This window comes from Mauremys mutica, chromosome 2, assembly GCF_020497125.1.
Source record: "Mauremys mutica isolate MM-2020 ecotype Southern chromosome 2, ASM2049712v1, whole genome shotgun sequence".
Taxonomy (NCBI): Eukaryota; Metazoa; Chordata; order Testudines; family Geoemydidae; genus Mauremys; species Mauremys mutica.
The window spans coordinates 249,500,274-249,523,939 of NC_059073.1; the positions used below are offsets into that span (position 1 = coordinate 249,500,274).

At 42.1% G+C, this 23,666-nt stretch overlaps 1 protein-coding gene across 1 annotated transcript in view; it reads left to right on the top strand.

Moving 5' to 3' along the window:
* The window catches only part of CALCR (calcitonin receptor), a 163,966-nt gene that overhangs the window by 120,478 nt on the left and 19,822 nt on the right, over window positions 1-23,666 (top strand). The window contains exons 8-11 of the mRNA XM_045004147.1: window positions 5,572-5,725; window positions 11,474-11,534; window positions 11,624-11,690; window positions 16,151-16,369. Of these exons, the coding sequence (XP_044860082.1) occupies window positions 5,572-5,725; window positions 11,474-11,534; window positions 11,624-11,690; window positions 16,151-16,369 (501 nt within the window). The remainder of the gene's footprint in view (window positions 1-5,571; window positions 5,726-11,473; window positions 11,535-11,623; window positions 11,691-16,150; window positions 16,370-23,666) is intronic.

Here is a 23,666-nt window from a genome sequence, read left to right on the forward strand (position 1 = left end):
TGTGCCATATTTCTGACTGGAATATGTTTTAATGGGTGAGTCATAAACTTCTGAAATAGGTACTGACATATGAGCAGGTATGATGCGTTCTGATAGCTGGTTTTTTTGAGTCACACTGCTTAGCATAACGTTACTTTGGAAAAGTCCTTTACTGCTTATTTGTCCAAAATATGGATACTTGGAATTTAAGGATACTTTCCTAGAATAATAATCTAATAACCAGAAAAAAATATGAGGCAGCTCAGTAGTTGAAACCCAACCACACTCCCTTTTAATGCTAAATAAGAATGTCTGAGAAAATATTGCCTTCAAACTGAATGCAGATAATAAATCACATACAGCTACTGCAGCAGTCAGTACAACTATGCAATGGGGCAGATCGTCAGCTAGTTTACATCAGGAGAGCTCTACTGAAGTCAATGGAACTGCACTGACTGACCCCCGAGTGAGGATCTGATACGTTTATTTCTCTTTAAAACAAACTGAGGCAAATTTGGAACTTTTGACTTTATCTGGCCCACAGAGATGGCTTAATATAAAAATAATAACCTTGTCTGGCTCATTGTCACGGAGCAGTTTCTCTGAAATTGTTTGAACTTAAATTGTGTGCGCACCCAGAGTGATCACAAATAAACAGAGAGGGAATTAGAAGTCAGAGGTTTTATTCTGTGCAGTCAGCACTTGCTCTAATACTCTTAGAACTAGATTATTCAAAGCTGGCCCAGGGAGGTAGAAACGCCAGATCTCCAGGTCAGCCTGACCCCCTGAACACTGTAGGGAATGGCTCTGAGGGAGGGAAGGCAGGAAATCAATGAGACTTTCTTCAGCTGTGTCCAAAACTGTGACCAAAGTTTGCCCCATTCATCCAAACTACTGAGAAGGTATGAAAAATCTGTCTAGTATCAAACTGATTCATTTTATATGATATTTCATGGTGTTATGCTATTGTGTGTAGTCCTCATGGATTCTGACAATAATATAGTAATAATAATTAATGGTTAGTTCTTGAATAGTGGTTTTTATTCAGAGGTGATCAGGTGGTATGGAAAGTCATGTCTGAGAAGTGTCAAGTATATATGAGCAAGTGCCCTTGTATTAACAGAGGAACAGATAAAATGTAACTTGCAGTTTAATGCAATATCTTATGTCTGAGTCCTGCAAGATGATCCACATGAGCGGAACCCCCATGAAATCTCTGAATGGAGCTCTGCTATGGATCTTCTGGCAGGATCAGGGCTATAGACCTTGAGAGCACCACAAAATCCAGCCTCTGGCTTGTCTTGCTAAAATCTGATTGTACAGATATGTGTAAGAGAAGATATATGAATTACGCATGTAGGGATGTTCCAGGCAGTTTCTGTATCCCCTGCATTATTTCAGTTATGTATTGTAGCTGGAAATGTCTCCAAGAAATGTGTGGGTTTTAGATAGCAGAATATTTTATGATTATTAATATTAATAATAATAATATAATATTGCTGTAATTTTTTTTGTGGTTTCAGCTAGAAGCCAGGGCCCAATTGTGCTAGGCTCTTTACAGACTCATAACAAGGAGACAGTCCCTGTCCCCAAAAGCTTATACTCTAAGGGCAGATCTACACTTAAAATGCTGCAGCAACACAGCTGCACCAGTGAAGTTGTGCCACTGTAGCGTTTCAGTGAAGATGCTAGTATGCAAAGGGGAGAGCTCATCTCATCAGTGTAATTAATTCACCGCCACAAGAGGCAGTAGCTGTGTTGACAGGAGACGATCTCCCATCAACACGGCGCTGGCTACACCAGGAGTTAGGTTGGTATAACTGTGTCGCTTGGGGGTGTGGATTTTTCATAGTGACATAGTGATACTGATGTCAGTTTGTAGTGTAGGCCTGGCCTAAGTAACTTGAGTGTAACATGTGACAGAGCCACATTAAATTACTTTTTTAAATTAATTATGCAAGTCAAAGTTATCAGGCATGTAAATGGTGGAAGAGTTGTTCCTTTAACTTTTTGCAGTTTCAATATAACTGTTACAGTAACATAAACACTTTACAGAGACCTAGTTTGGAGCAGGCATGGTTTTTCATAGCTCAGACAAATCTGTGTGGATACAGTGCTTCTATATTTGTCAGCATTCTTTAATAACATGGCAAATGACTTGGTAACTGTGCCTGACAATATAATGTAAATTCTTCTTCAGCATTCGTTTTTTTTTCTTTCACATTAATAGAACTGACAAGGACTTAGAAAAACGCTGCTTGTGACTGTAGCTGTTACACACAAATTCCATGACGCCACTTGTACACAAATGAAAGATGCTGTACTGTTTTGTTCATCACAAGCAAAAACTGATTTGCTCCATGTTTTGAATAATGTTCATTAAACATGATCAATCTTGATGGATTGCCAGGTTTAAACCACTCAAGCCAACCTTTTTGAATTTATTCTCAAATTAATGAGATGTGATCCACTGTAATCAAACTCATCCCTCATGCCTAGCCTGATAGTTTCCTTAAACCTATTGCATATCTAGTGACTAAGTGCCTCAAAGAAGCCATAAATTGATATGGGTGTGTGGGAATTAGCTTGTCAGATAGGTACAGAATTTAATTTTAAAAGCTACAAACTTTAATTGTTTGGGATAGGGGAAATAAAATATAAAGAAAATGAAGCTTGAGAAGTGTTGCATCAGGGAAATAAATACAGTTAGTGTCCATGAAATTTGCACTGTGCTTATGTGTGAGTTAGATCTTACATGTGAAGAGAAAATTATGTCAATGACTGATTTTGGTCAAATTACTCTACAAGTGTGGACATATACCTGGTGGAAAAAGGCAACTACAGCTGCCATTCACAGTGCAATGAACTTGAGATTCATTACCATTTCAGATGGGAAATACAAAATTGTTGATTTGGCAATGGCTGACCAGAAAACATCAGGCAGCATCTACCAATCATTTCTTCCTCTCCCAAACCTCAGCCATTGCCAATTGACTCGTCAGCACTACCAAGTGGAGTGGCCTTACACAGTCTGGTGTTTAACGTGGGACAGGAGCACCCTGTGCATGACCGTTCAATACTCACACAGCAGACACTGTGCCTTAAGGCGGCACTCTCAGACAATTACCATGATTCATAATAGCTGCTAGATACAATGTGTGTCTGAAGGTGCCAAGCTGGTGCCTTCCAACACTTGAGGGACTGCTTGGCTGTCACTGGCCAGATGTAAAAGATATGCTCGTCTTGGTCCCTCTGTCTGCAAGATAGCGATGAGTTCACCACACAAGTTCACTGACATTTTAGACCTTGGCATAGTTACTTTATGTCAGGTAAAATGCCAACAAGATTCAACAGCAATCTTTGCAAAGCTCTGTGTGCCTGTCAGCCAAGGCAATGCTCAAGCGGATGAGCAATCAATAAGAAGTGAATGGAGAAAGGTTGGCCCCCAGCTGACAGGCTATATTCAGCACATGCTAAGGGCTGAGGCATGGCACATATTGACCCAGACTTGTGAAAAACAATATGAGACGCAATTAAGCACCATAATGAGCGCATTTGCCAATATAAAAAACAGGATTTTATTCTTTTCATACAAAACATTTGTATTATATCCTACTCCTCTGTCTGCGCGCTTTGTCAAAACTACTCAGCCGCACCGTGGAAAATTATGAACTTCCTCGTCTGCCTGTGTAGGAAGTGGAAAAAGAAATGATAAAAATAAAGTCAGCCCTGCAAGTTAATTCTGTCAGCTCTGCATTTTCCTAAGCCTTGAAATTCACACCCAGATATTGAAACGCAAGTAAATGTGTAACACGGCTACCACTCTGAAGTAAATGTGTGTACTTTATAGCAAGCAAAGACAGTTTCAAGGAGTGATAAAACCAGCCTTTTTAGCAAGGAGGAGCAGGCCGAGTCCTCCAGAGAGAGATAATATGTACACTACTCTGCTTGTGTGACAGAAAAAAATGGCTCCTTTGACGCTAAAGAGGCAAATAAAGCCTAAACCCGCCTCACAGCCCAAATAATCAGGCTGTGCCCTGGGGAGCTTGACAGAAGTAAATGGGAAGGAATCTGCTCTTTCAGCTACAGAATGGCAGCTGTCACTCCACAGTCACTACTGCAGTCTTGGTGTTCCGGCTCCTGTGCTTCCCTGCCACAAGCCAGTGGATTCCAGCAGACACCACAGCAACAGCCTAGCCCATTGCATCCTCAAAACTTCCTTGCATGTTGAGATGCAAGGAGCCCCTCTGTATATAAACAGAATTCTCCTCATACCCAGTGGCAATAAGATATGATTTGTAGAGAACTTGAAATCTAAAGGCAACTGGCCTTGTCCTGCTCAATCCTCTCAGCTTGATTGTGCTTTATTGACACTAACCCATTTAGGGAGAGATACAGAGTTACTCCACACCATTGGAACTTTGTCAGGTAGGCAGAAAATGGTAGACAACTGGACTTGTCCGGTTTCCCTCTACAACCTGTGAGACAATGGCCATGGCCCCATTTCAGGTTTCTAGTAGCAATGGCCTTATGCAGGGCTTGTGCTCAAGCGAGTGCAAGGATTGCAGTTATGCTTAACTTCTCCCTGGTGAGAGAATCCTCACACCTTCCTTTTTGGAAAGTGGCACGGGAGCTGGGCACAGTCTGGCCCTTTGTAAACACCTCTCCTTTTTTCCTCATGTTTCTGGCTTCTGTAAGAGCAGTGGAAAGTACAGCAACACTGCATATGCCTTTAGAGGCCCTCATCAGCATTTATGGGACATTAACCAGGAGAAACTCTCACTGACTCCAATAGCAGTTCATACTCAGTAGGCGGTGAATAAGAGCTCTAGGTGTGATCTACACTAGCAAATTAGGTCAGTTTAACTATATCAGTGAAGGATGTGAAAAATCCACACCCCTGAATGGCGTCATTAAGCCAACCTACATCCCCATATAGATAGCGCTAAGTCGATGGAAGAATTCTTCTGTCAACCTAGCTACTGCCTCTCAGAGAGGTGGAAGATCTATGCCAATAGGAAAACTCTTCCTCTCAGAGTAGGTAGCGTCTACACTGGAGCACACAGCTGTGCCGCTGTAGCGTTCTAAGTGTAGACACACCTGTAAATATGGTCCATCCCCTGTATACATTTTGGGGGATTATTAGTTATAAAATCAAACTGGAGAGCTTTTATAGCTTGTAATGATTTGAATAAATGTAAAAGAAAAGAGCTGATTTAGACATTTTGGTGGACTCAGTTGTTTATCTCTTCTGCACAGAACTTGTAAACAGCTTTTTCTAAAAAGCCCAGACTTCAATTCTAAAACTCATAGGCTGAAAATGTTTTGAAGTGTGGTTTTACCAGATCATGCTTTCTCGAATTTTGCTGTTAGCACCTGATTTTTATCAATTATGAGATACCTTGACTCCATTTTTCTGATTTATCAATATGTTATAGCCCTGTCAATGACATTCGCTGAAGAAATCTAGCGAATGCTAGGAAAAGTTGTCTTGAAGCTTAGCACTGATATTTTGTTTGCCTGCTTGGATACAGTTTGTAAGCCATTGTCTGCCCAGATCTGCAGTTTACTACTCTCCAATTTCTCTGACAGGTAAGCTGCAAGGTGCTGCAGTTTTTTCACCAGTACATGCTCGGTTGTAACTACTTCTGGATGCTCTGCGAAGGCATATATCTTCACACTCTAATTGTGGTGGCAGTATTTGCTGAAGAGCAGCGTTTGCACTGGTATTACCTCTTGGGCTGGGGTATGTATTTTATCATTCATATCTTCTTGGTCACTTCTTTCCAATGTTTATGGCACTTTTATATACTAGGGACCCGATCCTGCCGCCACTTGCACACATTACTAGCTTTATTTATGGGTGTGTATTAGGACCTAAGTTTGATCTCTTGAGATCCTAAATTTGAACTGGATTTAATTTATTTGCACAGGACAATGTGTTCACTCATTGTAATTAATACACACATGTCTGTGAAAATTAATAGTAGTTCGTATCTTGATGATGGTAGCCTTGAAAGAAATGGCCAAGTGTTGAACATGTAAATTTCTAACCCCAAACATATAAGGTAATATAGCTAAGTATCTCAGAGCAATGTACAGATAAGTAAGTAAATATCCTCAACAACCTGTAACTGACATTACAAATCCATGCGCTGCAGAGAACAGATGCAACGACAATGTAAATCACATGCACACAACCTATGGAGCTGTGTCTAGAATTCTGCTCCTTCAGCTCCAGATATGCAGGCCTCTATTGTGTCTGCAAAAGATGTCCCTTGGTTTGGAGTAATAATAGTGGTATCCCTCATTTTCCTCTGTTGTTTGGCCAGTAAAAGGCAACGCATGCACATACACAAAGCCAGTCCCTTACAGTGGGATGTAGACTCTTTCACTTTAAAATTATTTGCTGTAAATCCAGCCCAGGTAAGTGGTGACAGAAGGCCCTTACCATTAATACTTTCTTTAGCTGGCTACAGATAATGAATTTCTGGTCTCATTCCAATTCCCACTAATGAGTGCCCAGCCCATATCACAAAACTCACGAACACATCTGGGAAGCATCTCAGCGATCTTTGTCCTGCTTCTCATTTATATGCATTTCAGGATTCTTTGCCCATGTCTATCTATTTCAAACCCAAGCTGAAGCTGACAGAATTTACTCTGTGCTGTCCAGCACCCCCTCTGTAGGTTTCATGTCTACTGAGCTTCTTTTCATTTATGGTAGGAAGAAACCAAACCTCACCAGGAAAAAAAAATTGTGGGCTTAGGTATAAACCAGGTCGGACAAAAATGAGAACTGGTTTGAACCTGCATCTGTTGCTTAATTCCTCCACAACCACTTCTCCCATGACAGGTTGATTTAGTTGGGGTTGGTCCTGCTTTGAGCAGGGGGTTGGACTAGATGACCTCCTGAGGTCCCTTCCAACCCAGATATTCTATGTTTCTATGAAAGCAACAGCAGAATGCAATGCTTCACCCCTGTCACTGGGAGGGATCACTTTTTAAGAATGTGGCAACCTCCTCAGCTCCTGAGCTATATGGGACTCAGTACTCCATGGATCACCACTGATCAGAGACCTTAAGAATTAAACAGAACTTAAAAGCTTCTCCCAATTTAAGCCCCAGAGAACATCTCCTTCCTATAAATTCCAGATTAGATAGAAATCATCTCTCCCTTTCTTGTGAGATTGGCAATGTTCATGGGAAGGGAGGGATTTTACATACTCTAGGATTTAAAAATGCATGGATCATTATGAGCCCTAAACTAAACAGCGGGAAGTTTTTTGTCCCTGGACAACTTCATAATTGGGGAAAGGTATGTGCAGCGTCTCTGTCAGTTGAATAGCTCAGCCTGCGCCAGAGCAAGCACATCAGCCTTGTGAAGGCTCCACAGTTCAGAGTTCAGATTTATTGTGGTGGATCAGGCCCAAACAGGAGAACAGTGAAACAAATACATTTCTTTTGGGATCACGTTTAAATATTTCATTTCTGCACATTAAAAGGGAGTAGCCACTTAGAAAGTCTAAAGGTTGGCTGGAAGTTCTAGAGCATGGCTGCACTATAAGACATGCCACCATGGCACTGGCCCTTAGTTTACAGAGTAAAATGTTGTGTAAATTCTCATTTCATGGCTAGTGAATGTGACTCATCTGTGTTTGAAAACACTGTATATGTACAACACTATATAAATATAATAATAATTTGATTTCAGCGCTGTCAATTTCAGCACTAGGTGAGCTGGCTTTATTTACCAGACCCACTAAAGCAATGGTAAAACATAGCTTTTAAAGAAAAGAAAATATTTGAGAAAGTTTCCCATGATTCCCTGTGCTGAAGTAATTAAAATCATTGGATCAGTTCTGTATGCTGACCTTGAGGCAACTGTGTATTTCTAGCATGATTTGTTGGAGCAATATTCCCTTCTGAGGTCCCTTTCTTTACTTGATATTATTTCAGTGTTTTAGTAAATTACCCCTAAATCACTGGTCAGGAGAAATAGTTTCAAATGCACTCAGTTACACTCAGTTTGCTGTTTCGAACAGCGTGAACTGCATTTAATTCAACGGGGGATCATTGGTTAGGGCTGTGCTGAAACCGATTCTTTCACAATGTAACTAGAAGTGCACTCAAGCCAAACTCCATTTTGTGCCGTAGCAGGAACAGGCCTTGCTTGTAGGGATTTGTCATATTTATCACTGGTTGGCTACTTTCAGATGCTTCCTAGAGGCTACAATTTGTGATTTTTCATACAGTCCAAAATAGGGGACAGCACATAGCCGCGCCACTCTGAGGAATGACCAAGAGAGGTGTGCCTGGGGCCTAAGGATGCACCGTCTCCTGCAGGCCTTCTTAGTCAGCCCAAGGGGTGTACGCTCTGTTTCATCTATAAGGATGGTACAGATTGCCCCTTCTCTTTCTGGTGCACCAGCCCAGCTCCATGCCCAGGTCTGGGGAAAGAGAGAGTTGAATCATGGTCTCATCTCCTTCTGTCCCTCTCCGTGTGTTTTGCTTCCTGGAAGAAGTAAAGACCAAGCAGTCTTTATTCACTGTTTCTGCTTCTGGTTCACTCTCCAAACTTTGTGGAACTGCACAAGGGCAGATCACAATTAGGCCTAAATTTGGAAATTAAAGCTAGATAAATATGAGCTTGCTGAACTGTAATTTACTAATGAAAACTTTCCACTGTGACCTTAAGATGTACATTTGAATGTGTAGAGCCAAATTCTCTGTGCATATGCACCTAACAAAATAATAAAACACCACTCTCACCGTGTGTACCACTGCACCTATAAAACCAGGGGTTTACCTGAAAATGTAAATTTTGGTATTACTAAGTGGCTCCATAGAAATGGGATCTGGAGCTATGTTTTTCCTGCTTCTTCTTGTGCATCATTGTCATTAAAAAGATTCTGCAACTGGAACATCACTAATAATGTTGTTAGTGATGCATGAAACAGAAAAAGATCCAGTTTGCTCTTCAGTAGCTGCATTGACTCTGCAGTCCTAACTGTAGTGAAAAATTATTTTGGCAGCTGAGTAAGTAGATATCTCTTGAAGACCCCAAGGGAGCTAATACAGTGACCAAAATGACATCATATTGACAGAGTTACTTTTCTGGCCATGAGCATTCTTTGAAGGTGAACTGAACAAAGCTTAGCTTGCCAAGGCCTGAGTTCAGGTCTCTGTGTTTCTCCTAAAAGCACTGATAAGGTCACTGACACCCAAAGCAAGCAATCCAAAGAGCTACTTTCCTCCTACTATAGAAAGGAATAAAACTGTTTTTCAACTAGTTCACTTTGAAATGTATTAATTTTAGGGCTGTTGATTAATCGCAGTTAAATCACGCGATTAACTCAAAAAAATTAATTGTGATTAAAAAAATAATCATAATTAATCACAGTTTTAATTACACTGTTAAACAATAGAATGCCAACTGACATTTATGAACTATTTTTGGATGTTTTTCTACATTTTCAAATATATTGGTTTCAATTACAACACAGAATACAAAGTGTACAGTGCTCACTTTATATTACTTTCGATTACAAATATTTGCACATAAAAATGACAAACAAAAGAAACAGTATTTTTCAATTCACCTCATACCAGTACTGTAGTGCAATTGCTTTATTGTGAAAGTGAAACTTACAAATGTAGATTTTTTTTCACATAACTGCACTCAGTAACCAAATAATGTAAAATTTTAGAGCCTACAAGTCCACTCAACCCATAATACTCTGACTGACCTAGTTAAATGCTTGATGACTGGTTCACTACTTCTAAGGTACTAGTGGGGTGCCAGTGTAACTTGGAGGCAAGCACTGATGGTGATTCAGTTGCTAGCCCCCTAAGAACTAGTACAGATGGATTCTAATAACCATGCAGACACTTAGCTAAAGAGAGAATTTTCCCAGGGATGGCAAGAAAAGCAAAGATTGCAAATACCCTTGATATGGAGGCTTAAACACTTACAACTCAAAGTAAACAATAGCAGTTCTTATTTGGGCCGCTGGGGCAGTCCAGTAGAGAGTTCAGAGTCTTCAGGCTTAGTGCCTGGGGTGCCCTCTTCAGCCCAGTCTTCTATTCAAAGTAAATAGGAACTTGCAGGTTTCCAAGCCAGGATCACTTAGTGGTATCTCTTTCATTGAGGCCCCTCTGTACTGGCTTCCTGCCTAGTCTCTGCTGCTTCCTCACAAGTCCCACACAAACTTGCACCTAGCAGTCACACCTGAGCTACACAGTTCCTTGGAGTACACAGTGTTTCTCCATGCAACCAGCTTCCTTGCTGCTCCTGGCTTGACATGCCGTTGCCGTTATCCCAAGAACCAGGGCACATCCCAGATCAGGGTCTTTCCATGTTTCTAGGCCCCCTCCACACACATAGTCAAGGGAAGGGGTTGTGCAGGGTTGTTAGATGAGGTCATTTCCTGCTTACCAGGTTCATCACAGTTTCTGAAGTAAAATAAATGAATGCTATCATTTTAGCACAACCTCCCTTTTCATGGTTCTTAGCCTGTTGCGATGGGAAGTAACATGGAAGCAGAGGGAAAGGCTTGATAACTGAATCACCATGCTGTTAATGGCAGGGATGTCCGGAGATTCAAGGGTTTGGATGCAGGAGTCTCAAGAACCCCTCCCGCCCCCCCTACACACTCACAGATGATTGGAAAACATCAAGCCTGCTCTAGGAAGAGAATAGAGCATGGCAGGTTTCCATGCTTCAGCCTAGTACAAGTGGTTCCCTTATGCGGGATTGGCATAAAAAGAAAAATGGGCCCCCTACAGCAGTCTGTCAGTGTGGTATCCTCCCCTTTCACGTCAAAAGAGGACTTACGTGAGCTGATATGGGGATATGAGGAGTCGGGATTTCTACCATACCCTCCCTACTAATGATAGACATGTGGAGTAGGGCCATCTGAATGTACAGTGGCTGGGAATCTGCAGGATTAGCAGAGTAAACACTCCAAGATCTCATCCACTTGTAAGACTCCTGGCTCCACTCTATACATTTTCTAGGGCCTGAGCCTCAGCTTCAGTAAAAGTAGCCTGGTTGCTGTACTAGCCTGCAAAATAAGTTACTGCTGCCCTGTTCAGTGGGCATTTACATACCAAGGAACCCTGCTTTCCAAAGGGAATATTTCACATAGAACTGCATGCTCCCTCTCTCTCCTCCTCAGTGTATCTGGCCATTCCCCCTTTCCCTGCAGGTATTTCAACATGCCTGGAGTGACTGACAGCAGCTTTGAGCTGAGATGGTAGCATGACACCTCTCCATGGCCACTTTTGAGGGCAGTATCACAATTATTCCCCTCTATATCTCACAACCAAGAAAGCCATATGACCTGAAGTCAGGTGGAATTATAATTATTTTGTCAAAGCTTTGAATTCCCATTTATATGTGATTTTTAAAAAGAAGAAATGTTATTTTTAGTGTCACATGAACTGCATGCCAAAAAATATGAAGGCTGATTTATACCTTTAATCATTGTAGGGTTTCCTTTAGTGCCAGCATCTATTCATGCTGTTGCAAGAGCCAAATACTTCAATGACAAGTGAGTATTGTATGATTTTAAAGGTACTTAGCACATTTTATAGCTATGTATAAAAATGTATTTGAGTTAATGATATATTCTCCCCCCAGCTGCTGGATGAGCGTTGACACTCACTTGCTCTATATTGTTCATGGACCCGTAATGGCGGCTTTATTGGTAAGAATATTATTTGTTATTATGTTAACAGTTGAGTTACTCTTCCCAGAAATGATGCAAAATTGCATTGTATAGAAGATTCTGTATCTTAAATAGATTGGCCAAGGTTTTCAAAGGTAGCAAGTGATTTTGGATGCCCCACCTGAGACCCCTAAAAAGGGACTTGATTTTCAGAGGGTGGGTGCTCAGCACTTTCTGAAAATCAAGCCCCTTCAAGGTGTCTCAGATTGGGCAATCTAAAACCAGAAGCATCCAAAATCATTAATTCCTTTTTAAAACCATGGCCAAGCTATTTAAACTACCGAATCTTCTTTTCTATGCAGTTAACCTTACTTATGCTAAATGTGCTGCATTATATGTGGTATAAATGAAATAACTATGATTCGGATTAGCCTAGTCAGGGTGCTGAGACCAAGTCAATAATTCAGCATTGGTTTTCATAAATTCTGAGGCAGAAGGGAACATTGTGATCATCTTGTCTAACCTCCTGCATAAGACAGGCCACAAAACTTCTCCAAAATAATTCCTGTTTGAACTAGAGCATAGCTTTTACAAAAATATCCAGTCTTGATTTTAAAATTACTTTTCCCTAGAAACATGATAGATCTTTACCAGATAGAAAATTACCAGTAATGGAGAATCCACCACTATCCTTGGTAAATTGTTCCAGTGATGAATTACCCTTTTTTGTTGGATGCTGTGGTAAAAGGGAACAGAGGTAGGGAGCTAAACTAGGAAGAGGCTATGGGAGATAAGAACCTGAATAGAATGCTTGAGTAGGGGAAGCACAGAGCACGAGACAGCAAATCAAGCTAGTTGCAGCTAGGAATCCCAAGGTTGCTTTTTTGTTTTTTTGGTTTTTTTTCCCACTCACTCTGTCTTGCCACCCTAGGCACCTACCTACAAGTTCTGCCCATATAGTAAAACCAACCCCGTAACGTCCATTAATGTTTATAGGACATGAGTGTATGCATCAGGGAACCCATTATTTCCACTGTCCTATTACTCAAGATACTCAAACTGGTATAACAGACCTGAACACCCTGAAATTTGGGGAAAGTTTTTATTCAAACCAAACATTAGTCCTATCTCCATTTGTCAGCCAGATGCACTGTGTCAGCATCCCAACAGATTCAGCTTTCATTGGCTTGGGGTCTGACATCTACTTGCAGACATCCACATTATTTTTCTGAGAGATCAAATGCGATGGTGATGAGCATTGTGGAAATGTCTATAAATGAACATGGATCTGTTTCAGAGTAGTTAAAAATCTTTAAAATTTGTTGTAAACCTCCTTTAAGAACAGTTATTGGATTTCAGCAATACCAAGCCGCAGTATGCTTCCTAAAAATTGTCTAGAAAATAACTTACTGTCTCCACTCTAAGTTTAATTGTTCTAATCACATATGGGAAATGGAAAACTACACATGACAGTTTTGTAATATAGCATTTGTGAAAACAAGTCACCCTGCTTGGCGTGGTAACAAATTTTCCTGCCTGGAATGAGAATACTCAGAGAGCTCCTCCTCTTTACAATCACTCACAGCCAATGTTCCCTCTAATTTTTTATATCCACATGAATTTTGTTATGTGCACCACTATGGAGGTGACATGTGACAGGGGTGGGGCCGAGGGATTCGGAGTGGGGGTCTCCGAGCTGGGGCAGAGGGTTAGGGTGCGGGGAGGTGAGGGCTGGGGCTGAGGGCTCTAGGGTGGGGCCAGGAATGAGGGGTTCAAGGTGTGGGAGGGGGCTCCGGGCTAGGGTAAAGGGGGGTGAGGGCTCCAGCTGGGGGTGTGGGCTGGGGAATGGGGCCGGGGATGAGGAGTTTGGGGTGCAGGCTGACCTGGGGCTGGGGCCAGAGGACTCCCCACAGCCCTCTCCCTGCTGGCAGCAGCTCCAGGGCTGGTGCCAGAGGACTCCCCACAGCCCTCTCCCAGCCAGCAGCACCTCCCAGGGAGAGGCGCTTCTCCCCGCCAGCAGCAGCTCCAGGGACAGGGGAGAGGTGCCTCTCCCCACAGCAGCCCTGCATGCCCCCAACTTGCTCCCCTCCCCGCCTACCTCTCTCCTCTCCCCAGACCCCTGTGGCTGCATGCCTGCATGGCCCTTTTGTCACGGACTCACAGGGCTCATGCTCTCTTCCGGCTCTGTACGGTCCCTGGGAGGAACCCCGTTCAGTGCGACAGCCCTTCTCGGGGGGGGCCACTCTCTCTCGAGGTTTAAGCCATAGGCCCCTCTGCCTCCTGGAATCGCACCTCTCTGAACTCCTGTCTCTTGCCGTGGGCCCCCTCAGGGATTCCATTCACTCTGTATCCCCCGGGTCCTCCACCCCCAGAGAGAATAATGCAACCCTGATCTCTAGACCGGAGTGACTCTCAGCCAGCGTAAAACAGAAGAATTTATAGAGCGTCTGAACCCAGCACAGGAAACTCTCCAGGCCCTCAGGCCTAGCATCCCTCAGCACAGTACATCTAGGTCTCTCCCGCATCCAGGTGAGCTCTGGCTGCTCTCTCTTGCCAGTCCAGCAGCCCCCTTCTTCCAGCCAAGGCATCCTATATCACCGTCCCAAACAGCTCCTCCCCGTCCTCTGTCTTCCATCCCAGGTAAACAGGTTGCTGGGGCCCTTTCTCTTCCATCCTATGTTCCCCCTGTGGCTGGAACTGGTTGGTCAGGTAACTGGGGTCCTCTCTCCTCAGCCCATTGTCCTTCCACTGGCCAGAGCTGGCTGTCTTCCAAGCTGGGCTTGGTCACCAGGTCACTGGTCGCTAGGATCCCTCAACTCATTGTCCAGGATCCCAGGTGCTAGGCGAGGTCACACCTGGTCCTCTGCAACAACAAACCCTCTCCCACCATCTTGTTAAACATGCAGCACGTAGGGAAACTGAGGTGTGCACACACACTATTCATGTAAAACACTAGAAAATTCCTCAACTTCATCACACCTTTATAGCCTGCTGCGGGCCGTGCAGCTTAGAGGGAATTTAGCTCACAGCACTGGATTTATTAAAGCAGCCTAAAAAAATTTCTGCTGTCATAATGCTGAGGTCTGACAGAGGGCACATAAGACTTTTCGGATTTTTAATACTCTTCTCCAGTGCTGTATATTTCAGACACCCTAAGAAAAAGATCTATCATGTTTCTAGGGAAAAGTTAATCTTTTTCTTTAAAATAGAGCTAATCCAGGCATGAGAAGGTGCTTAACCTGGAAAGACAGAGTTTAAATCGCCTCTCGTGGGTGTGCAGGGGGTCAATGGTTTATGGGAGCCCCACCATCTCAGGTAATGCCTCCCCACCACCACCCCAATCCATAAGGGAGGGTGATCTTTAAGGGAGCTACCACCTTTTATTTCCTTACCCATCCGGAAAAAGCCCCTCAGCCTTTGAGGTTGTAGGGGCTGCGTTATAATAGCTGGTTTGAAACTGTGCTATGCATAATGTGGATGTGTCATGGAAACACAATATCTGCTCTTTGCCCATCAGAAACAGAGAGTGGCAGGGAGGTTCAAAGGAGCCACATCTTTTTACCTGGGTAGACTTTTTTTTTAATCAGTTGCCTGAAGGAATTCTGAAAGTGAAGGTTAGGCGATCTGAGTCAGCGAAGCCTGGGGGAAGCCTGGAGAATAAGTGGCAAGTGGGGACACAGAAATCATTTATTATTCCTCGTTAAGCAGAGCACAAATGTAAAACATTTGAGGTATTTCTCAGTAGTTATAATACTAAAGCTTTTCTGATCATGGCTTTTCACGGTGAAAGGCCCAGATACCCTCTCTCGTCTATTTATGGAGTTACAACTATTTTAATATAGCTCCGAGTAATCATTTCAGTGATCTAAAAAATCTGACAAGAGCCTATTACAGTGCAGAATCTGTCACTGCTATGTGCATGATATCATGCCATCAATGTGAAAGTACATGAGCTAGCTATACTAGAGAGATGGAAAGTCCACATTCTGCTTATACTCAGGCTGTACCATTTCCTTAGGGACCAGATGGCCTGATTTCCAGAGGTGATAAGCATGCACAGCTGCTATTGGCTTTAGCAGGAGTTGATTTCAATATCTGACCACAAATGTGAGTGCTGAGCCCTTCTGAAAATTCTGTCCTTAATGCCCCAAACCAGCAAAGTACTTAAGCGCATGCTTAACTTTAAGCACATGAGTAGTACCATGGTATTCAGTGGGCATACTTTTAGTGCTTTGCCAGATTGGAGCCAGAGAACTCAGCACCTTACAGGATTGAGCCTTTATTGCCTAGAAAGGGATTTAGGGGGCATATCCTCCATTGCTGTAAATCTGGCAGTAGGTGTGTTAAGGCACCCAAGGTTACATAGTTTGGTCTGTATGTCAATCACAATGAGCTGTTGTTATGAGCTCTGACGGGGCCATGAAGCTGTGTTTTGTTGTCATTGCTGGGTTTTGTATTTTAATTTGAGTGTTTTACCAATAAAGACTCTGTTTTTTCAGGTAAATTTTTTCTTTTTGCTTAACATCGTCCGAGTTCTGGTGACAAAGCTAAGAGATACTCATCGGGCTGAGTCCAACATGTACATGAAAGCTGTCAGAGCCACACTAATCCTGGTGCCCTTACTAGGAATTCAGTTTGTCATTATTCCCTGGAGACCAGAAAACAGACTTGCTGGAGAAATATACGATTACATCATGCATATACTAATGCATTACCAGGTATGGAATATCATAGCAAGTTAGGTTTACATGTATTTGCCAGTAGGGTTAATTTTAGCAGAGGATTCTTTTGCCAAATGCTTTGTCTCTGAAAGTAATCATGACTGCTTGGGTTTTTTTTCTTTTTCTCCAACATTTTCACATCATATATTACCTTCTTCTGTGGCTCTATTATTAGTGTGCAAACAGTCATCAGTAGCTGGGGAAAATGCTTCAAGAATTACAGAATAGTGATGTTTCTGCACTGACTAGAGAAAATTGAGATCTCAGAGGGCTTTAAATGTTGTTCAAAGCCCTGCTAATGCAAATGTGCTCAGACAGCCTTTCCGAAAACACTGCAGAGGGGATGATATTAAAATTAACTGTATGTGGAAATCACTATGTCAAGGAAGAGATGTTTGTACACAGTGGAAGAAAGGATCAAGATGATTAAGGCTCAGTTACTTGTTAATTCACAATTTTAAGCTGTTTAAATTAAAATACAACTCTAACATTTTGATTTTATAAGCATTTTGAAAGAACAGCATCAATATTTCAAAAGGGCTGCCTTCAATTTTTTTTTCTTTTGTACAGTAATGTATAATTTTCAATTGCTTGACTGTCTACTCTGGCTTCAATGCATACTGTCCATCATTCACCAAAGGTGGCAGACTTCAAAAAATTGCACTTGTGATATGAATATTAGACACGTGGAAAGTGAACAAACATCCCATTGGCCTCTATTTTTTTTTCATGACGAGGCTCATGATGAAGAATTATTTGAACGTTATAGATCAGTGAGCCAGTGTGCAAAACAATTCCCCTCCCTCCAAAGGGGAAAGTAATAACATAATAATTCAACTGATATCTGTATATCAATTACCTTAACATAATAGGCTGTATTTTCAGCTGCATGTACAATGATTATCTACCTCTCAAAATGCCTGAAAACCAATGTACCTGGGAAACCACAAATTTGCCTCCATATATAGCAATTCCATGAGCAAAAGTCATCTATAACAAGTGCATGTGTATTTTAGCAGTTGTGGAACCTACACCGCTGTTCTATGCCTTGCTTATCAATTATAGTTCCCAGGAAAACTGCTCATTCACAACTTAAATGTATTTGGTGGAAAATGAAATTATTTTATGTAAAATAAGCTACTTGAAAAAAAACTTTTGGATTTTTGCTAATAATGACACTCAATTATTTGTGCAAGTAAACCACTGAATGAAAAACTAAAAATAAATTCAAGGGGCCTATATTTCCTAGGTAGAAAAGTTTTCAGCAGAAGCTGTTTCCACTCATTTCTTATAAATAAATTTTATTCATTATTTAGGAGGTGATTATTTCAGCATGGCCAAGTGCCTGGTTAGCAGGGACAGCCAGGCGCGATTCTTAAAAGCTCCATCTTTATATCATAATTCCCATCAGACATAGTGAGAAGGTGTGTATCTTTTCCTGTCGTGGGCTCCTCTGTGTATTGTCATGTCTGTGGTCTCTAGGGATACAAGTGTGCCTTTCCAAACATCGTAACTGGGTGTCAGGCTAATGATATAGCTATCTCCACTTACAGAAAGGCAATGTGACCGTTGGGATAATCATTTTATTTATAAAGCACCTACCAGTGCCAGCACGGCTGTCAGGAAACACAGAGAATTAATATAAAATCCTAATAACAAACAGTAGGAATTAGACCATACCACAGGCAATGGAAGAAACAAACAAAATCCTAAACAGAGGTATCACTGAAAAAAAAGGGTAGTCCTTCCACGTCATTAGAAGGGAAAACACAGCTGGAAGAGAAGTACCCTCAAACACGGTTGTAAAGTGGGGAGGGTTAAGGTGAGGCAGAGGTCCAAGGAAGGCAAATTCTACGTCCTATGGGCTTCCACAGCCACAGATCAGTCGCTAAGCAAGTAAAATGGGTCTCATCTGCCTGACTCCAAGAGACGGGAACCCACTTATGGATTACAAGCAGAGATAGTCACTTCCGTGCAGCCCAGACTTAAGCACATATCCAAGAGCAAGGCAGACTTTGGCACACTCATCTCTGGTCAGTATCTCCCATTTGTTAGTTTAGTCAGTTCCTCGCCTACTTTACTGGCTTTCTGGATCATATCCTAAGGCGCCTGTCTCTCCCCATTCATTGTATAGGGATCCTAAGGGCCAAACTTGGCTTTGTGGATCTTAGCGTGGTTCCTGAGATTTTCTAGGAACCTAAAAGTTAGGCACCATGATGCTCAGTGTTGCAACCCCCCCCCCCCCCCCGTTCACACAGGCCCTTGTCGCGGAAAAACTTTTATCTTTCAAGGGTGGGGGAGTTAACACCTCTGAAAGACAGAAATTTTGTCCTTCAATTGCAAGTGTAGACATAGCCTCACCCTTCATGGATCCCACCCTATGTTCTCTAATCTTGTTCAGAGAAGTTCTGTGTGACATGTCAGTCAATTATTCCATATATCCCAGCATTCCTACCAACAGCCACCCCACTGACCACAACAACAGAAAACTTTATCTAGCATCTCCTAGTGTAAACAAATCCTGGGATGTTTGGCCAGAACTCTTAAAGTTAGTTGGTACAGAGCACTGGGAATATGAGTTACCTCATAATTTTCAGTGTTTCCAATAGCAGTGGTATATGGTCATAATGTACTACATAGCAATATGTAACAACATATGTTATTTCATGAGTGCCCTGCAGTTATCTTATTATGTGATCCTTAGCTGGGTATCAAAATTCAGATTATTATTATTTTTTGGTAGTTTTATTATGAGTTAGAGTTTTGGATCATTTTCAGAGCATTTCTTTCGCAGGTATTTCTTATAACAATCACATATTCAGAATAGTCACATATGTGATCTCTGCGTGCTCATTTTCTTCTAGCACTGTTGATGTAATTAGCAGTTATTTCTTTGTATGGTTTGTAACTTTTATGTTCAGCTCTGAATTGTTTAAATACTTGTTTTTCTGGCATCTTCTCATAGATAGTATGACAGATCTGGGGTTTGTTTGTTTTTCGATAACCCATTGCAGCAGTATGTGACAATTGTGATTTGACATACTGAACAAACCTTCCACTCGCAACAAGTACAAGTACAGACTGGAATGCTGCAGTCTATTGTCAGAATAGGATGACTGAAGATCATGAATGACGGAGTATTTGTTCCCAGAATAAACTGTACTTTTTTCACAGGGTATTATTCCCAGTTGGAAAACAATACAGTGAGATGTTCCCTGCTAGGTTTCCCACACTAAAGGTCAATTTGAATAATAGGAGCCACTCTTGCTCTAAACTGAAGTGGTCTATTTCCCCAAACATCCTTCTTCACTGCAAACATATGCTATTCCTTACCTGGACTATGATAGGTTATTTGTTCATCTCTCAAATGCAGTGCCTCAGTATTGTCACATCATGTTTGTTACTATACATAGGCCAAAATGCTCCTAGCAGATCTGTGGAGTTGATCTATAAGTTATAAAAAGGAAACCCCTTTTTTTTTATTTTCCTCCAGTTGTGGCACTGAAAATGGTGTAGGCTGGTGGACTCAATCACCAGCCTGGGAAAATAGTCAGCACTGCGAAGTTCAGTTCATGGTCTATATCTCAGGGACCTGTGTATTCTCCAATACAAAAAAAGGAAACCTGGAGCAACAAAATAATGTAATAACCCTATTCTCAATAACCCTATTTGATTGCGGGGCTCCCTGGCTTCTGGCAGCTTAATGGACTAGACATCCACCCCAATAGGAAGTGGGCTACAGGGCTCCCACGCCCCTCACGGTCTTCTGCTGTAGTCACAGAAGAGTTTATTCCTGGTCCTCTCCCGATCACAGGCTCCCTTAGGGAGCTGGGGCCTTCATGTATATTCCCTAGCTGGTAATCAGACCCATTAACCTGATGCTGCCAAGCTGTGCTAGCACCTCCCTGCTAGTCTTCTCTCCGGAACAGGGCTGGCTGCTTCCTCAACCCCTCTGAACCTTAAATCCATGTTACAAATGGCTTCTCTGATCCAGATATGAATACCTGCTGTTTCTGCACCACAGTGGTTCAAAAGATCTCTCAAATGGAAATTTAGAGCCCCCCTCACCATCACCAATAAAAGTTGTACAGTTTCAAAATATGTGGAACTGAAGATTACATAAAACAGAAAAGGTACTTCCCCCCTTAAGAGGAGTATTTAAAGCATAGCAGCTATCTCAGAAGCAGAGGCTCTAGCTAGAAGGATGGACACATCTATCCAACTAACCACAGACATCCACTAATATACGTGTCACAAAGCAAAGCTTTGAATTCCAGAACATCAAGTTAATTATGGATTTTCCTTAGACGGCATAATTTTCAAAAGCCTGTAAAATCACACTGGCGGTTTATGGAAGACATCCTGCTCCCATATATCTCATACAAAATTACAGAATGTTGCACACAGGTTCCTTTCACCAGCACTCAGCACTCAGAAGTCTCTTATGAGCATGAAGAAATTTCTCCACAGTGGCCCGAAGAGATGGACTTATATGGGAGAGCAAGCGGCATCCCATAAAAGAATGAAGTGGTGTGCACCAGGGAGTTTGTGTGAATTCTGCCCTCCCACCGTGCTTGCACTCATGCAACTCAAATCCACACTGCCTCTTACTGCAGTCTATGTGAGATCCAGCTACAGGTCTCTCTGGCCCTGATTCAGCAAGGTACGTCAGCATGTGCCTAACTTTAAGCACCTGAATAATCCTGCTGCTGTCAATGGTGATATTCACGATGCCAAAAGCTACTCGTGTGCTTAAATACCTTACTGAATCAGAGCTCTTGAAAGTTGGAGTTAGCCCATCATAAGAAATAAGATTAATTCAACATTTTGTATCAGCTTCTGAGCAAATGCTCAGTATTTAAGCGCTTGCCTTGTCAAATAAGGACACAGCTCACAGGAGGTCACAGGCCTCAATTACATGATGCTTGCTCTGTATTTTCTAAGAGCAGGTTTGATTTTTTTTCAAGAGAGAGACTGCCTGGAGTTTGTAAATTTAACTCCTGCTGACAAGTGGAGGAATTGCTTTCTGCAGAACAAAATTAACCATTTAAAAATACCATGCTTCTTTGCGCCATTTAACAATATATGCATTCATACACACCCTGGTTTAAAAGGACAGCACTACTGGTGTTTTGTGCCAAAGCAGACAGAAAGTTTTCATCCTGCCATGGAAAGCTAGAGCTATGGAGCTACTCCTGATAGGATGAATGCTTCTTTCATTTCCTGTTCTTTTTTACTTGGGTTGCTGGTCATTTTAAACTCTCTTGGTGTATTTCAGCCACTAAAAATGGCAAAAATATGTCTTCTGCAACTTGGCTATTTCTAGAGCACCATTTTTGTATGACATATTCCTGCATAAAAGGGGCAGTCGTGGAGGCTCCAGCTGTGAGAGAACGGGATAGTGAGCACCCAAGCACTCAGCGTCAGCCATTTCTCAGCAGGAGATCTACCATATTCCCTCCTCACCCTGACCATCTCCCTCAACGTGGCCAGTAGCAGAGACTTTACAGATGTTTTCTCTGCACCATGCCTCACATAAGTCTCTTATCTTTTTATGCCTCTCTATTCCATAAAAGCAGCAAAGAGTCCTGTGGCACCTTATAAACTAACAGACGTATTGGAGCATGAGCTTTCGTGGGTGAATACCCACTTCGTCGGATGCATGTCCGAAATGGGTATTCACCCATGAAAGCTCACGCTCCAATATGTCTGTTAGTCTATAAGGTGCCACAGGACTCTTTGCTGCTTTTACAGATCCAAACTAACACGACTACCCCTCTGATACTCTCTATTCCATGCGAATCATAGGGCCTTCACCACTGCCCTCCATCTTTGCTGCTGCAGTCTTAAGCTATGTCTTCACTCATCGTCAGCTATCCCTCGATACAAAGATGATGTCTGCCAGAGAGAAAAAAGTCATTGATGAGACTTATGATGGCTGAGGAATCTAATCCATGCGCTACATGTTTTTCCATGTAGATGACAGGTAGTTGCTTGGAGAGAGCACAATTGCTGGCCAGGATGCTGTATACTTTCCTTCCTCCTCTGCTGTTTCGCAGCCTCTTGAGCAAGGCGATTCTCTTCAAAACAGGCTGAGGCTCGATGTATGATGCAATGACATTGCAGTCTATTGCCAGGCAGCTTTTCCCAGTTCGTGGGGTCAATGCTTCCCTTCTAAAGATATACTTTCAGGGTGTCCTTGTAGTGTTTCCTCTGTCCCCCGCAAGTCCTCTTACCATGACTAAGTTGAGAAAAGAAATGCTGTCTAAACTAGAGGTTATATCAGCTTAACTACATCACTCAGGGGTGTGGATTAGCCCTCAGCTATGTAACGGGGTTGACTTAACTTTTTAGTGTAGACCTGCCCAGGGTGGTCCTAGAACAAATGATTCCCAGGTGAGGAGCATTTTTAGTGCTCCCCTCTCCCCATTTGTTAAACTTTTGAATACATAATTTCTATTACATTTGTAGCCCATTTTAGTACTTGGATGTACAATATGCATGCATGATTGACCATCGTCGATTGAAGATATGTTTTATTGAGCCTGAGCTTCGAAAAGTTGCGCAAACCACTCACGACTGTGACTGGCAGCGTGAGCAGAATCCTCAAAGCTATCCACATTAGGAAAAGTATCCTTCAGCGCTGCATCATGGATGAATTGGAGAACTTGGAGTGGAGTGTGCTTCCTGTGTTGTAAAATGTGATGGGTTGTCCAATTCGATATAGAGGTCTTTATCATTGACATCCAAACATTCCCCATATGTCACCTCCAGTGAAGGTCCATACAATTTTTCAAAAGCAGAGTACTAAGGTCATACCAAAAAAAAAAACAGGTCTTTTTGTGTTGCTTCATTTGTCCACACCTTTCCTAGATGGATACTCGAGCAGTGTCAATGAGTGAGCAAAAAACTCTATTTTGATTTTTTCTTCTGAGCTTCCCATCACCTTATCTCTGCCCTTATAACCAAACTATCTCTTCTTCCAATGAATATGAGTTTCCTTGAAGACAGACTCAACTCTTAAGTTGTTCTCCATTTCTTTGGCAGCAGTGATGGCATCTGTTGGGAGTGCAGTCCATTATTATGGCATAGTACTTCACTTTGCCAAGCCACATCAATATGTTTTGAATTATTTTGCTGCAGTCATGGTCCATAGTTTCTTTACAAAGTACTCGATGTAAGTGCTCACATCATCGTATTTCCCAAGGAGCTCTACCAAACCAAGGAAATGTTCAGTGAACAAATTATCCAATGAGCCCCAGAAAGTCAAATTATTCTTTGCAAGGAAGAGGGT